This window comes from Marmota monax, unplaced genomic scaffold (assembly GCF_021218885.2).
Source record: "Marmota monax isolate L192 unplaced genomic scaffold, Marmota_monax_Labrador192_F-V1.1 WCK01_AAM20220418_F8-fsc00011, whole genome shotgun sequence".
Classification (NCBI taxonomy): domain Eukaryota; kingdom Metazoa; phylum Chordata; class Mammalia; order Rodentia; family Sciuridae; genus Marmota; species Marmota monax.
Window position 1 is genome coordinate 5263974 of NW_026693082.1, and position 17114 is coordinate 5281087.

A 17114-nucleotide genomic window follows, 5' to 3' on the forward strand; every position below is an offset into this window, starting at 1 on the left:
AAGATTGCTTTGATTTATCCAAGCAGCTGCTGGTGATTTAAAACACGATCATGATTAAATTCAGCAGACCCATGACACAGACACACAATGCAGCAAAACCACTTGTGAAAAACCATAGTATAATATCACCCAGGTATGCAGCCACAAGGAAGGAGGAAAAATTTTGTTAGAGGTCAATGAAGTAAAAAGGATAGAACCAAAAACAGGGCTACCACATTATTGGTTAAAGCCAAACACATAATCTGCATACCTGAAATGCTTTGTGTAAAATTAAGGTGAAAGTAAATGATATTTTCCTATTCTCACAGTTACCAGGGCGAGGGAGTTTTAAACGTCATAGAGTAGAGTGGATACCAAGTTAAGATCTGGGTTCAAATCCTGACTCTAACATTTTCTTGTTCAGATGACTTTGGAAAAATAATAAACTTGATAAGCTTCAATTTTCTCAGCTGAAACTTGGGTTCACAATAATAAATTACCAATGATAATACAGGTTCACAAAATAACAATATCTACTTCATGGGATCGCTGGAAGTTTAAATAAAATAATGCTTATAAAACATACAGTAAATGATCTATAACTATAAACTATCCTTTCCTGAAAATGATCACCAACTTCATGAGGCTTGTGCATTTAAAAATATCCTCTCTGCCAGAATTATTCAAAGTGTTTCAGAAAATTAAGGATTTATGTAAAATTTGCAGGAAGAAAATAAAATTACTTGAGGAATTTTATGAGTAAGGCTGTCATTTTTTAACTTTGTTGTTCTCTTGTTATTTATCTGAAAAAAAATTATAGTTCTTTATTTCAGAATTGATCATTAATTTTATTTAACATTACATGCTAATTACTGTCTTAAACATTACAGTATTTTATTTAATTCCATGAGATGGATATCCTCATTTTACACACAATGAAAGTTTAGAGAAGGTAAATATCTAAGGTTATAAAGCAAGGAGGTGTCAGAAGTAGAACTCAAACTTGGATCACATGGACTTACGTGTCTTTTCCCTCTTTTCCCATAATTCACTCTCCCCAGGTAAAAAAATTTATTACATATGTCTTACCTGACCTGAAGAAGAACAAAGTTTGTAAAAGGAGAGAAATATTATACAATTCTAACCTCCCATAACTTTGAACCTTAAACTTAAATTTTAATATTTGCTTATTTTATCATCCCTTGTACACATTCTAAGCCACAAACCAGTATATTTTTTGTTAACATTTGCTTTACATTTATGTCACTGTAACATTGTTGATGACAGACTTGTTGCTTTGCTATGTAAAGATTTTATTCATTAAGTTCGAAAATATTATTATTACTCAAAGTACTAAACATAATCCAACTCTAGTAAAACCTCCTGGAGTTGTCAGATGTTTTCTTATTGTCACTGATATATGTAAAAATGGGATCCCCCCCACAGCCCAGGTAACACAGTCTTAGATTTGCTTTTCTGATCCACAGAGGGAAAACATACATGCACATAAGCTTTTTAAAATTTGGAGAAAGGAGATTTGAAGAAATACATTCTGATCCATTCATCTTTCCTCGTGAAAAAGGATTAAGGCTGGGGCTCAGTGGCAGAGCACTTGCCTCACACGAACAAGACACTGGGTTTGATCCTCAGTACCACATAAAAATAAACACATAAAATAAAGGCATGCTGTCCATCTACAACTACAAAAAAAACAAAAAAAAAAAAGGATTAAAAACCAAGTACAAAAATAAATCAGATCTGAGTATGGGCAGGGAAGGAAGGACAAAAGAACAGGATGCAACCATTCCAGTGTTGCTCTAATGAGGAGTTTCTGGGTCAGTATTCATCAATGGGAAACGTTATCCATAATTTTTTTATTCCGTTTAAGCCATGAATATCAGAGTTTTTAATCTGTTGGCACTGTTTCTTTAAATGAATCATGGTGCTCTAGCAATTCAGAACATGTATTCTTTTTTTTTTTTTTGAAGAGAGAGAATTTTTAATATTTATTTTTTAGTTTTGGGCGGACACAACATCTTTGTTTGTATGTGGTGCTGAGGATCGAACCCAGGCCGCACGCATGCCAGGCAAGCGTGCTACTGCTAGAGCCACATCCCCAGCCCAGAACATGTATTCTTATATTTAGATTTATCGTCAGCTTTTAGTTTCAAACTAGAAATCAATTTCAGAATTAACGACTTCTAAGGGGAAAAAAGTTATTTTATTATACACACATACAGAAATTGTTTCAAGTTCTGAAAGATCACAATGCCATTATTTTTTTTTTCCAGTATTCACTTTGGAACTTCCAAGGTAACAATTCTCTAACCCCTGAGACAGTTTTTGCCTTTTGAGGGATCAGAATCCCCATAATTCAAAACACCTGATGATTACATTGGAGGAAAAAAAATCTACACTTGTCCTTAAAAAATAATCTTCATCTAGTGGTTTTACCATGGGAGTCACAAAATTATCTGTAACTCAGTGGAAAAAATCCTGAAAAAAATAAATTAACCACTTTTCACAGTCCCTTTGAATGTTTTTAGAAAACTTCCAGAGATCAGTGAAACAGATCATCATAGCTACTGACCAAAGGAAAATTTATTTTCTATGATGCAACACTCTGGCCACAATACCACTTCACAATAAAGCCCACAGAAAGTCAAAAGGCGTAAACTAAGATTCTGGTCTAACCTAACATACAAGTCAGGGCATCTCAGGCCTCAATTTCCTCACTTGTAAAATTAAGGGAGTTATTCATTCAACCTTGGTTGAATTCCTACCATATGCCAAATCCTGTGTTAGTAACAGAAATTTGTTACTTGGCTTTTGTTTTATGTAAATAAAACCATGATCATTGCCTTTGCAAAGCTCTTTAATCATGTGAAGAGGAAAATAAATGCAACATGATAACTACTCTGAACAAACTTTTATGCTATGCAGACTAAAAGGACTACAGAGGAAAGCAGTCAGTTGAGCAGAGACTTGAAGAATAAATATGAATTGCTGAGTTAGAGATGGGGATTATGGATATTCCTTAAAGAACGAACACACTGGGTCTAGACAAGAAAACAAAGAGTAAGAAAGAGACTTATATAGATCATGCATAGACTGGTTTTCAGAGAAAACTGGTGGGAGATAAGCGCTTTATACAACACATTGAGAAATCTGATATTAAAAGTCCTTCTACTCTAAGAACCTGGAAATTGTGGGCCCAACAAGATGAATTCAATTCTCCACCATTTCATTTGAAGTAGTGAGTCTCTTTAAGCAACAACAAACAAAAAAAAACTATCCAAGTTTCTAAATTTTGATGCTAATATTATGCAACCTAAAAAAACCTCTTAACTGACAAATTTTAGGACACCTGTTATTACTACCATTTTAGTAAAGTATTCCAAAAGCAAAATATATAACAAGGGATTTGTTTGTGCTTTTTATCAAATACAAACTTTAAAACAATAAGGTGTAAAAATTATAAGCAAATATTAAATTTATATTCCTCTAAAAATGCTATCTCATACTTTGTTCAAGTAAAGCTTCACTATGAATATCAATTATCTAAAAGTTCCTTAAAAGACATGAAGTCTAAATTTACCTGTGTTCTGCAGGAACAGGAGGCGGCCAAACAGCAGGATCTCTAAATGGTTCTTCTTGACAAGACACAGGGAAATCTGGGGGCTTGTCAATTTTAAAACTTTCTAAAGTGCTGACAATACTTTTAACTTGTTCATATTCTTCCAACAATTCCTGCCGGACCTTAAAATAAAATAAAATAAAAAAAAAAGAAAGACTTTATGCTAGAAAACTTTCTAAAGTTTTTATAGACTGTAAATAATTAATTGCAAGTTTTTAAAATGTCATTCAAGGTATGCAAAAATGAATCACTAGAAAATATCACAACAACCACTTTAAACAAAAAAAAACTATTCAGAGTAATATACAGAGAAAGGCAGAGATTGATTTGAAAAAAGACAAAGTTACATACCTTTTCATACGGGAAGTAATTATTTATTTACCATAATGAAACTTTCTTTGTACTAGACTATGATGATCATTAATACAATTTAAAACAAGCAATGTAAATTAGTCACAAGTTAACCATTCCCCAAAATCTGTTATGCTAATCCTTTTAGTATATTTGTAAATAGAATCCAAAAACTTGTCAGCCAAAATTTTCAGAATTTCCTGAGCCCAATATCAGTATGATATGCCTGCCATGAGTTTCTGAAAGTGTGAAGCACTGTAATATTATAAATTACTCAAGTCTGATTCTTTCAGCCTAAATTCTTTCATTTATTTTAACTCAAGATTCCCCCTACATTTAAAAAACGTAACTGAGCACCTATTGTGGAAATTATTGTTTACAAATTCTGAACCCACATTGATTTTCAAAATAAACAGTTAAAGATTAAAAATTATTATAAATTCATCTTAACAATTCTACTGTTTTTAACCAGAAAGCACATGTTACTGTAAAGCATAACATAAGACATTTTCCTTTGTCTTTAGCTTGAACAACATAATGAAAAGAATATATAAAGAAGTTACAGAACCAAAGAAAAATCTAATCTAGGTGAAATTCAACTGCTAACATATGCAATTACATAATATGCTATACTAAGAGAAATGAACCTTCAGAACCTAATGGAAAGAAACAACAGAAATATCTGAACAGAAATGGCCACTAACACACACAAACCATTCTGCCTGGGGTAGTACAAAGAACAGAACTAAAATTTTCAGCCAAAGTTAAAGCAACCATGGTGTTCTCATTCAACATAATCCGGTAACACTTAAGTTTACCCTCGAAATTTCCCCTCAAAATTTAGCAGAACACTAATTTTTGACTAGTGGAAAAAAAAATCATCAGACATACTTGAAAGGCATTAGCACATGGAATGGAAACTTCAAAGAAAGGCTGACTTTGTACTTTTAATTTTAAAAGGATTTTAAGTCTTAACAATAATTGGAAAACTTATAATTCAAGTTTTTATTATATAATCAAGTTGTATAGTCAAGAGACTGCAAATATGTTAATGTTTTTATTAGATTACTGATTCATTTGGATTTTTAAGAAGCCTTTCAAGAAAAAAAAAGTTTAACAAACTATGTCAAAACTACTTGTAAAAATGAAAAACAGAAAGGGCAAGTAGAAATACATCACTTCAAAAATGTGTAGTCAGGCAACACTCATGAAAATTGAAAAAGTTAAAAATAGATTAAATTAAAGTTAAATATCTTCAAAATATACCTTATAAAATACATCATCAAAAACAGATAAACTATTAACTCGATAAGACATCAGAAAGAGTACTTTGAAATGTATTCAGACAAATAAGAACTACTTACAAAATCTCAAACTAATTTTCTGACTCTCATCTCTCAAATATAATAAACCACTGCACCCTAATTCATCAAATGCCTTAACGGGATCTTACCTGATGCCATTTGCCTTTGATGGCTGGGTCTCTGACTGACTGGCAATGTCTCTGAATCTGCTGTATTACCCCCTGGTAATACACCATTGATGAGTCGTAATTTCCAAGAAGTGCATATTCTCTTCCTTTCTTTGCATTGTCACAAATCTCAGCCAAATTCATCTTATTTCAGAGACCTAAACGTAAAATGTGATGACTTTTTAAATGTTTTTAGCACTGACTTTAAAATGTTTTTTAAGGAAATGGGAAGACACTGGGAAGTAATATTGACCAAAGTATATTTTGTACATGTGAATATATAACAAGAAATCCCAAAACTATATGTTATTATAATGTTCCAATAAAAATTTTCAAAAGTTTTTTTTATTTTATCATTCTTTAAAATATCTGCTTGAAACTACTTTGAAAGTCAAAATAGTTATATTTCATTCTTTGAGGTTACCTGAAATCATCTTATAATACTGAACAAAATTTCCAATTTGGAAAGAACACCCAAGGAAACAGGAGGGAAAGAACTTACACAGCTCTACACTATCGAATTATCTGAAGGCACATGAATTGGACACTAGTTTTCCTTGCTCATTTATAATCATCAAAAACTACAATAATAGTAAAAATGACTTTGCTTTGCTTTATTCAATTTGTTCTTTACAACATAGAAATAAACATATGAATGTCACATACATATATGAATATGTTACAGTTTCCACTGATGTCAGTTAAAACTACAGAAAATTGGTTTCCACTGAGACTTTTTGGACTCAAGAGGAAGCAAGTCATACATACAGAACACATCCAAAAAACAGTCTATGCTATCATGCATTTAATTAGCCCATACAACTTAAATCTAAACAAAAAACAATGAATTAAACTGTGAACCTTTTTCTGCATCTCAACTTGTAATCTCTTACAATCTTGTATTTCTCTATAGCTTTTGGCGGTCCAAATGACCATCATTAATCTTTCTTTTCTATAAGATGGTAGGAAGAATACCTTCTAAACCTCTGGTTTCCACCAAAGCCCTTGAGCCCAGTAATTCTGGCTTTTCTCCAGGCTTCCCAAAAGACTCCTAGAATCATCTATGGCTTCTATGAAAAAATACTTTCTTCCCCAATACCACAAGAATAGAAGTCCAAAGACACAGAAGATGATATCCTGGGCAAGAATCCAAATTGCACTTCTTTATTTCCTGGAACAGTAAACCAATGAGTCTACCCAGGAGAGAACATCAAAATATTTCTCTATGGCTGACTTTGGTTTGGGTAACTTGACTTCTCCTGACTCTGAATATTTTATGTATTCTTAAGGGGCTCAAAAAATTCTTCTGCAAAATTAACCATAACAAGTTCTAAGTGTATCAACTGGCCAGTACATTCTTAAAAGCAGTTACTTGCTTTCTGTATTTTAAAATACTATTTGCCACTTATTCAAGTATAAGTTCCTTGAAGGCAGCATTATTTTACTTGGGAATTATACTTGAGTAAACAACACACTACTTCTATGCAGTAAGAAATTTCAATGTTCCAGTGGATTTAGCCACAGAACACAAGACAATCATGGAAAATCTCTTGTCCAACTTTAGAACATTAACACAAAACACTAAGGTTTAGGGCTGGGGATGTGGCTCAAGCAGTAGCGTGCTCGCCTGGTTTGCGTGCGGCCCAGGTTCGATCCTCAGCACCACATACAAAGATGTTGTGCCCACCGATAACTTAAAAAAAATAAATTAATGTTAAAATTCTCTTTCTACCTCTCTCTCTACCTCTCTCTCTCTCTTTAAAAAAAAAAAAAAAACTAAGGTTTCATTATAGTGACTAAGCTGCAATTAATCAGTTCAGTGGAAACAAAGCAGCACCATATATTATTTTCTTCTAAAGTCACTGGGAGACAAAATTAATTAGCATTATTTCTGCTAATAAGTGCAAGTATACAACCATATAGGATTTTTTAAAAATCTTGATGTAAAGAAAGGGACAGCAAACATTTTCTATAAAGGTCTAGACTGTAAATATTCACAAGCAAAACAGAAGACATTATGTAAGTACTTAAATAAGACGACAAAAATTGCCATATTTTCAAGGATGAAATTTGAAATATTATAATACTAATAACAGAGCACAACTTTATGTAGGACAGGTCTCCTAATAAGAAGCATAGAACTCTTTCTAGGGTTAATAATTTACTTAGAATTCAAAGTTAGTGTTTCCTAGCATTAAAATCACTCACAAATGCTCCTGTGTTATTAGTGCTGATCTTTAATAAGATTTTACATATTTCATCTTGGAAAATATCTTTTTTCAAAAAGTACCACTTATGCACTGCCACATATTGATATCAAATCACAAGCATATGATTTCCATTCAGCATGTTCACTGTTTGGAAGGCATTTAAAGAATTTATTCTTCTCTTGGTATTTACCTTTTAGCATATCAGTACACTGCAAATTAAGCACTTCCAATAAAGGTTAAGCAGAAAAGTACCTCTACTGCACACCCAAATAGATTTTGTAATAAGGAAATTTCCTTGCAATTCCATCAGAGACTGAAAAATTCAGCTAAAACTAGCTTGAGCTCTGGTAAACATATCTACAATAACGCTGGGTGGGAATGGAGACCTCGCTTCTTAGTTTTAAATTTTGACAGCATGGAAAGATACATAAAACAGCTTGATATTACTTGTAATTCAAACATTAGTTAGCATTGAAATAACTTTACCATGGTATTAACTTCAATAAGCACTGTTCTGTCTTGTAATTTTAGGTTGGATTCATTAAGAAACATTATCAAGTCCACAGCAAACACTGATTTCTAACACATTCGGTGTTCCATAATAGTAATTGACAGCAGTTCCTCTCATTCAGAAAAAAATTTAATCTCAGCCCTAAGCTTAAAAGTTCACAATAAACCTTATTGTTAAGCCACCAAAATGCTGGAGGTAAGTGAGAATACTCCGTTTCTAACAAAAATTCATGGAACTGACAATTAAGACAGACCACAAGAGTAAATGCTAAAACTGGTCATTTATCACACAACAGACTTAAATATTCTCTACAAAATACCTAAGAAATACACAAAAAATAACCATAAACTTTAAATATCTTACATTTCGGCAGTTTAAAAAATTTTCCACCTGAGCTTATTTCTGTTCTACCCAAATTTTTACCACCATCAGTTCTAACATATCTTAGCAGATTCCACTTGAGGTAAAATGGAATTAGTGTTTTAACCTTTTGAAAATATTCTTGTCTGTTAAGACATTTTTCCCCACACACATCCATTAAGATTAATTCTTCAATAACTTCAAACTCAGCATTGACTTCTTAAATAAACAACAACTGAGCAGTACTGGTAACATCTACCAACTCATCAAGAGCCAAGGAAAACCACTCAAAATCATTTGCCTTGTTTTTTAATTGATTAATGATGTCCCCAACTCTTCGAGCAACTGTTCATGCCAAAAGGCTAATAGTTTTAAACAAGTTTATTTTCTCCAGACACAATTCTGTGCCTGCTGCAATCCAACATAATCTAGTTAATCCATCATTGGTAAACAACTTCCTTACTTGATTAACAAATGAGCCACTTGGAAATTCACTCTGGGTGCTGCCACCTCATTTTCATTTTTAAATTTTGTGATGAAATTCTACTGGAATAAGATATTCCTTTTTAAGTTTCTACATTTCCTAACCAATACTTTTTCTCATGAGTTGAGATTTCTATGACGAGTGCTTCATCTAGTAGTGTCAGTCTATGCTGTATTTCTTTAGCATAGCTACAGCGTCGCTGCGTAATAACATAATGCTTTGTCATCTAATTCAATAATCCACACTCCACTATGTCTTAAAAGCATAACATTCCAAGTTTATTTTTTCATCATTTCTTGTTTTGACATTATAGGTGTATACACTGATAAAACATAAGAGCATAAAGTGCGTACAGTATGGCACTTGAAACACTGATTACAGTGCACCAAAAAGTAGTGAAAGCACTGAGAATGTCACATCTCTGACACAATTACTCAACTCTACCACTCCAGTACAGAAGCAGCCACAGACAATACATAAGCAACTCAATATGGCTGCATTGCAATAAAACTTTACTTAATAGACACTGAACTCTGAATTCATTTAATTTCTACATCACAAAATATCCTTTTTGATTTTTTAAACCATTTTTTAAAATGCAAAAATCATTCCTAGTTCATGGGCCATTCAAACAGCATGCTGGGTTTGGCCCATGGACTCAGTTTGCTAATTATTATATATAGTTTCTATATTTATAATCTCATGTGGGAAGGAAATTAAACCTAAGAGAAGAAGTCAATGAAATAAAAACAGAAAAACAATAGAAAACACTAATGTGATTAAAAGTAAGTTTTTCAGAAAGATCAGTAAAATGAAAAGCCTCTAATAAGGCTGGCCAGGAAATAGAAAAAAAAAAAAAAACCACTACCAATATAAGATGAAAGAAGGTTATCACTATAATTAGAGATACTAAAAAGCAAAAGATAGCTTAATGAAACACAAATTCTTTGATAGTCAAAACATACCAACATACCAAAACTTATTTGAAAGGAGTTAACTTATATAAATCTACTTGCCCTATATCAATGAATAAATTGAATTTGTAATTTAATTCTTCCTCCCCCAAAAGATATTCCAGATCCAAATAGCTCTACTAGTGAATTCTACAAAGTACTTAAGGAAAAAAATAAACAAATTATAAACAAACACTCCCAGAAAATAACACTTCTGACTCATGAGAATGTGTGGTAGGTAGGTTGGAACTCAGGGACACTACACCACTCCAGCCCTTTTTATTTTTTCTTTTGAGAACTGGTTTCACTAAGTTGCCCAGGCTGGCCTCAAACTTGTGATCCTCCAGAGTAGCTAGAACTGCGGTCATGTACCACTGCACCAGTCTTAACATATCTTCAAGCCAGCATTACCCTGACACCAAAATCAAAAACATTATAAGAAAACTGCAAACCAATATCCTCATGAACATAGACACAAAAAATCTTTAAATTTTAATCAATCCAGTAATATATAAAAAGGATAATGACCCAATGGGATTTATTCTAAAAATTCAAGATGGTTTATATTTTAATATCAGTCAAATAATATTATGAAAACATAAACAAAACATTATATCAGCAGATGCAGAATTTGATAAAACTCAACACAATTCATAAACATGCTTATTAGCAAACTAAGAATATAAGAGAATGTCCTCAACCTAGTAAAAGACATCTATGAAATACAGCTAGCCTTGTATTTATTGTGAAAGACTAAATGTTGTCAACCTAAGATCAAGAAGAAGGCCAGAATCCTTGCTTTCACTCTTCTATGCAACATCAGAACCAGAGGTTTTAACCAATGTAATAGATAATAATAAATAAATAAAAAGCATACAGATCAGAAAAGAAGTAAAATCACTTTTATTCACAGACAACATGATTGCTAGTGGAGAAAATCCTAAGGAATCTAAAAATAATTCTAGTAAATGAATTGACCTTAAAAATTCAAGGTCAATGTTCAAACAACTGTATTTGTATCTACTAACAAAAACTGCAAACCAGAATCAAAACAGTGAAAACACTCCAAAGTACTAAATACTCAGAGATGAGTTTAGCAAAATACGTGTAAGATCTGTAAAATAAAAATTACCAAAAACCAAGAGAAATTAAAGATAGCCTAAATTAATGGATGTGTGTGTACAAGTTGCTACGAATTGAAACACTCAAATGGGTAAAATGACAATTACCCTGAAAGCAACCCATAAAAATCGATGCAATCCCAATCCAAATTCCCCAGCAGTCTTTTTCATTAAAAAAAAAAAAAGCTGATTCTAATATTTACATGGAAATAAAAATAACAAAAAAAAAAAAATAACATATAGTAGGCAAAACAGTTCTGAAAAACAAGAGTAATGTAGGAGGACTTATACCATCTGATTTCAAAGTATGCCATAAAACTACCTTAATCAAGACAGTGAGTGACTGACATAAACACATAGATCAATGGAACAAATTAGATTCTATATACTTCCAACCTAATTAATTTTTGATAAAGATGTCAAAGTGATTCAATGAAGAAAGGACAATTTTTTCCAACAAAAAGGTGCTTAAACAACTGGATTTCCAGATTTAAAAAAAAAAAAAAAAAGTATGAACCTCAACCTTCACTTCACATCATTTACAAAAATGAACTAAAAATTGATTATTGACCTAAATGTAAAGAGTCAAAATTATAAAACTTCTAGTTACAGAGAAGAAAGGAAAAGAAAGTTGTTGGGGGGGGGGGGGGCGCGGCAGATCTTATGGAAATCAAAGGGAGATAACTAGAGGAAAGAGACCAAGGGGTGGGAGGAAGTGCTGGGGAGTGATACTGGCCAAATGACATGGCTATGTTGTGTACTGTATGTACAAATACCAACAAATCCCATCAGTATGTACAACTATAACAAACCAACAAAAATTGTGAGGGGGGAAAACTATAAAGCTTCTAGAAGTCAACTTACCTCCTAGGTTTTTGCTTTGTATGTTTTTTGTTTTTTGTTTTTGCCCCATGTCTCCAAGCCCCAATTCCTACAGGAAACAGGGCCAGGTTAACATCCAAATATGCAGTAGGCTGAATTACAGGAAAGGAACCCTAAGTTTACAAAACCTGAATCTATTATAGAGAACAGTATGCATATCTACCCTTTATACCAAAGGGAGATACTGTATCTTCCAAGGCTGAAAGCAAATCTGAGCTTTGCTCTGAGGAGAGTCACTTTATCCAACCTATAAAGCTACTGGACTGGCACCTCCCTTCATTCTGGAAAGTCCCTCTGCCACTTCCATTTTTCCTTTTTTATGTATCATGTCCTTCTTTTGCTTGGTTTTTTTCCTTACTTTTATGAAGCACATTTCTACTGATCCCAGTATTCATTATAAACTCCTACAAGGTATACTGTAATTTTGCTTTTAACCATACTTTTGAAATTTAGAATTTAAAAAAAAAAAAACTCCTTTAATATAAATTAGAAGAGTTTCTAGGGCTTTTTACAGGTTAAATTAAATCTAAAGAAGACATGTTTTAGCAATCTCTAATATTTGACAACACTTCTTATTTTGAGTTTACCATGTATTCAAAACATGAATTCCACATCTTATAATATCTACTGATGACATGATCCAGTAATGTTGCCCTTTATGGACCCAAGTACTACTTTTAAGGAGAGTTCTATTTCAGATTGAAAAGAGCTTAGTTCAAGTTCATATTCAGACCAAGAAGAAGGCACACTGCTTTATTTGGTCCCAGAAAATTAATTATGTGTCACTCTTTCATGACACAGATATAAACATAACACACAAAGTCATGGTTTCAACCTCTCTCTTCAGCTCCATCTCTAACCACTCCCTTCTCTTTGTGAACTACCATCCTCCACAAGGTGCACACACAAGCTTTCTCTCCACACATATTTGAATTAGTTCCTTATACAAGACCCATATAACTAAAAAATTAAAAGGTGGCTTATATCTAGAACATAAGCCCACTTGGGATGTCATTAATTTAATTCTTATTTAATTAAATAATAATATTTTCAATTATTTTGTTTCCACAGTAATGGTTTTTAATAGGAAAGAAAACATCTTTTCCAACTAATTTTATGAGAGCAAGATCTAATTCAGTTATAATACATAGGAGGCAAAGAAAAAAATTCTGCTTTAAATTATTTTCATTCTCACACATATTTTTCTCATATTGCTCCTTTTCCTTTTATGAACTATAAACACCTGAAAGTAGATGCTTATTTTAGAAACAATGAAACAGTCTCAACTATAGTAATGTGAAGTAAATAACACTAGTTATTAAGTGTATCAAAAAAATCAAGTTTGATTTTCAGCATTTTATACAATACTGAATTCCACTAATGTGTCTAGGTTTCACATATTTAAAATAAAATGTTTCCCCAAATCACCAAAGTCCAATTTACTTCATGCAAAGTCTAGTTTATTTTATGCAATTAAGAAAACACATAACCACAACTTCTCAAATTAATGCATCTTGAAGTTACGTTTCAGTAGCAATAAACTAACATACTATGTGATTACTTATTTTAAATACTTAACTTTGAAAATCCCAATACCTCCCCTTTCTTTATGTTGGGTAATACTCTCAAGGACCATAGCTTGCCCTGAATATAGCTTAATCACAAACCCAGAGATAAGAAAAGACCAATAGCAATGAAGCCTTTTCATTTATTCCCTTCCCTGAACTCACAGCTTAAATACTTCACAAACAGAAACAGCTGGCCATGGAACAAAAAAAATCTAGAGCTTAAATATTTCTCAGAAGTAACCACAGTAATTTCTGCCCATGTACTAAATTCATTGGCATCTTTAACACATTACAAAAGGTAGAAAATGTGTTTCCTCTGACACTTTGACTCAAGATCACAACTTAAGACCTGGGGTTGTGACTCAGTGGTAGAATGTTCACCTAGCATGAGGCATGGGTTCGATCTTCAGTACCACATAAAAATAAAATAAAGATATTGTGTCTACCTAAAGCTATAAAATAAATATTTTTTAAAAAAGATCTCAACTGTAAATTTTATCTTAAATGCATAAACAACTTTCAAATATGAAAATTATAGTAACAGTTATTGTATACTTGCTCCACAGCAGGCAATGATAAAAATGGCTTTCTAGCCATGATCTCATTTAACCCTCACTACACTATAAAACAAAAACAGTTACCCTTCCATTTAATAAAGGAGGCAGCTGAGGCTCATAGATCCTGAATTTGAATCAAGTTGTGACTAAGTGAGAGCCTTCCTGGCTCTTTATACTCTACTACCTCAAGTTCCTCCAAAATACATCAGTTCCTTTAAAGTTATACAGCTAGAAAAAATAAAGGGCTTATTAGTAGAGATTCTAGAAATAAGCTATGTTTCCTATATAATTAAAAGTTATTTCCTTCTTAGTCTCAGTGTTTTGAATGATATAAAACTTTTAAAACCATCTGCTTCATATTACTTTATCCCATAGTTTTTAAGCAATCAATATATTGTCATATTTATTTGCTCATCCATTCATCATTCAATCTACACCACTGAGTAAGCACCTAAGTCATTATGCAATTACCTATGTATTTGTAAGAAACTACGTAAGGACATGTGGAGTTTACTAACATAATTCCTGACTTCAAAAAATATATAATAATACTGTATTAGTCAGCTTTTCATAACTGTCACAAATATCTGAGAAAAACAACTTAAAGGAGGAATGTTTTCCTTGGCTCAGTCAGTCTATGGTCAGCTGGTTTCAAGGAAGAAACATTACTGTAGAAGGACATGACGAGGAAAACTGCTCACCTCATGGCAGGTGGAAACAGAGAGAGAGACAAGAAGGAAGGGGCCCCAACAAGAAACACCAGGGCATGCCCCTAGTGGACTTCCTCCAAACTTGCCCAATCACCTGTGTTTCCATAACTTTCCACTACTCCATTCAGCTATCAATGGATTAATCCACTGATGAGATAAGAATTATCATGATCCAATCATCTTCCAAAGCCCATCTCTGCACATTGCTACACTGGGGACCACACTTTCAACACATGAGCCTTTGGGAGACATTCCGGGCCTAAACCATAATAAATACAAAGGAAATATTATAATAACAACTATATTCATTATCAGAAAATATGTGTCAAATACTGCTTTCATCTATATTCTCCCTTAGGTAGGAAAGAAAACAAAACAGAACTTACTGATTCCCTTTCTCATTCATTTCCTCTTCCTACATCCTAGTCATCAAGAAAAATAGAAAGAATAGGAAAACATGGGACAGAAAAAAATACTGAAATATAAAGACACTCATGGGAACAGAGGGATAAATAAGAATAAAGGAGCATACTGAAATACAGCAAATGAAGTTATATTATTTGTCCCTACTGAAAACTGTGAAAAGAAATAAAATATATTAAGTGATGAAAGCTATGAAAGAAATAAACTGTTTTGGGGAGAGTATCTCCTTTAAAAACACAAGCATACACCACAACTAAATTACTTATTGAGCATTGACTAGACCAAGGATCCTTTGAGAAAAGAGTCAAAGCTTATTTGTGTATTGCCAGAGGTTGGGTACCATGTTCAATATACAGACAAGTGTTTCTTAAAATGCAAGGCATATTTACTTGACAAATGTCCACAAAATTACATTAAGAATTCTAAAATACCTTGGAACATAAATACAACTAGTATTTAGTAACCAAGCATAAAATTATAAAACACAAAAACAATACCTAGATAAAATTAAAAACTATTAAAGTGTTAACTAAAAATAGCTTCATACCAAAAAAATACTTATAAAGAATGAAAATTTCAAACTAAAGCCCATTTTTCAATAGGCTGCTTAATAGGAGCTTTATTGATTACTAATGGACAGAAACAAAGCTAGAAAGGACTTCAAAGGTCATTTGTTCCCCTTCCCTACCTTCAATTAGCACCACCATCAAACCAGTCCTAGCAAAAGAAACATACTTAAAAAAGACAGCCAGGGGTATTTACCCCACCTTGGAAAAGGACTCCATTTTTTAACCACTCTCACAATGCCTTGAATTTATTTGGCAACTGTCTATTACAGTTAGTGAAAGGAAAGCGAGGAACCGGAGACAGAGACCAGGCAGAGAGTTTATTTGTCAAGATGACAAATCAAAGGCCATCTCTCCAAAAACAGATAGAGGCAAAACAGGCTTGGGGTTCAGGACTCTTATGGGGCAGGAGAAGGAATTAGAGCCAGGCATGTCTTAATGCGGTTAAGGGTGGAGTTGGTATGAGGGAGTGGTGAGCCTTTCTCCAGAATGCCCTTGAGCAGGAAATAGAAATTTTTCTTAAAATGGTGGCTGTCACTTAAGACGGCCATCCAGATGCTAAGCAAGGACCTTACAATTAGTTTATTAGGCATTCTATGGCATACATTCCCTAGTTCTACCATTTATAAGTATAGCTATCACTGGAGAGAAAAATGTTTAATATTGCTGAGTGTATTAAAATATGCACATTTTTATTCGCAAACTGATGCTCAAATATCAGTGAAATTAGATTATACCTCAGACTAGAAATGAGTTATAGCCAGAGAATCAAAGAATTTTAGAGCTATTGAGATTTCATACCATCCAGTAGAACTTCCTGTTTTTTTGAAGACAAAAATACATTACTGTTAAGACTATAAAATAACACAGCATTTAAGGAAGCTTCATTTTGGGGAGGAAAAAAAAGTTTAATTATAAAATCAAATCATTATTTTATAATGTAACTACTAGTGGATATACCTGCTTAACATAAAATGTAAAATCATAGAACATGCCCTTTTTCTCAGAACAAAGTTGCTACACTGTTAGTGATGGGAGGAAAGATGGGGAAGAGAAAGATGTTATGGAGTAGCTTATGGTTTATCTCCATTAAACTGTTTAATCTTTCCCCCCCAAAAAAAAAAGTATTAACACCCTTTATGAGATAAAAAGAACAGGTTTGAAAAGTTGTCGATAATCACACAGAAAATGAGCTATAGTTCTAGAATTAGACAACAAATCTGTTTAACATCTTCCACTGCCTCACATTCAGTAAATAATACTTAAGGAAACATTCTTCATATAAAAAACATCATTGTAAATATTGAGAAAATAAAGTATTGAACAAAAGG

General features: G+C 32.7%; 1 protein-coding gene across 3 annotated transcripts in view; it reads right to left on the reverse strand.

Moving 5' to 3' along the window:
• Katnal1 (katanin catalytic subunit A1 like 1) overlaps positions 1–17114 on the reverse strand; it is an 82584-nt gene that overhangs the window by 60911 nt on the left and 4559 nt on the right. For all 3 annotated transcript variants that reach the window (XM_046454083.2, XM_046454082.2, XM_046454084.2), the window contains exons 2-3: positions 5421–5596; positions 3578–3738 (exon numbers count right to left, since the gene is read on the reverse strand). In XM_046454083.2, coding sequence (XP_046310039.1) covers positions 3578–3738; positions 5421–5582 — 323 coding nt within the window. In that variant the 5' untranslated portion in view covers positions 5583–5596. The remainder of the gene's footprint in view (positions 1–3577; positions 3739–5420; positions 5597–17114) is intronic.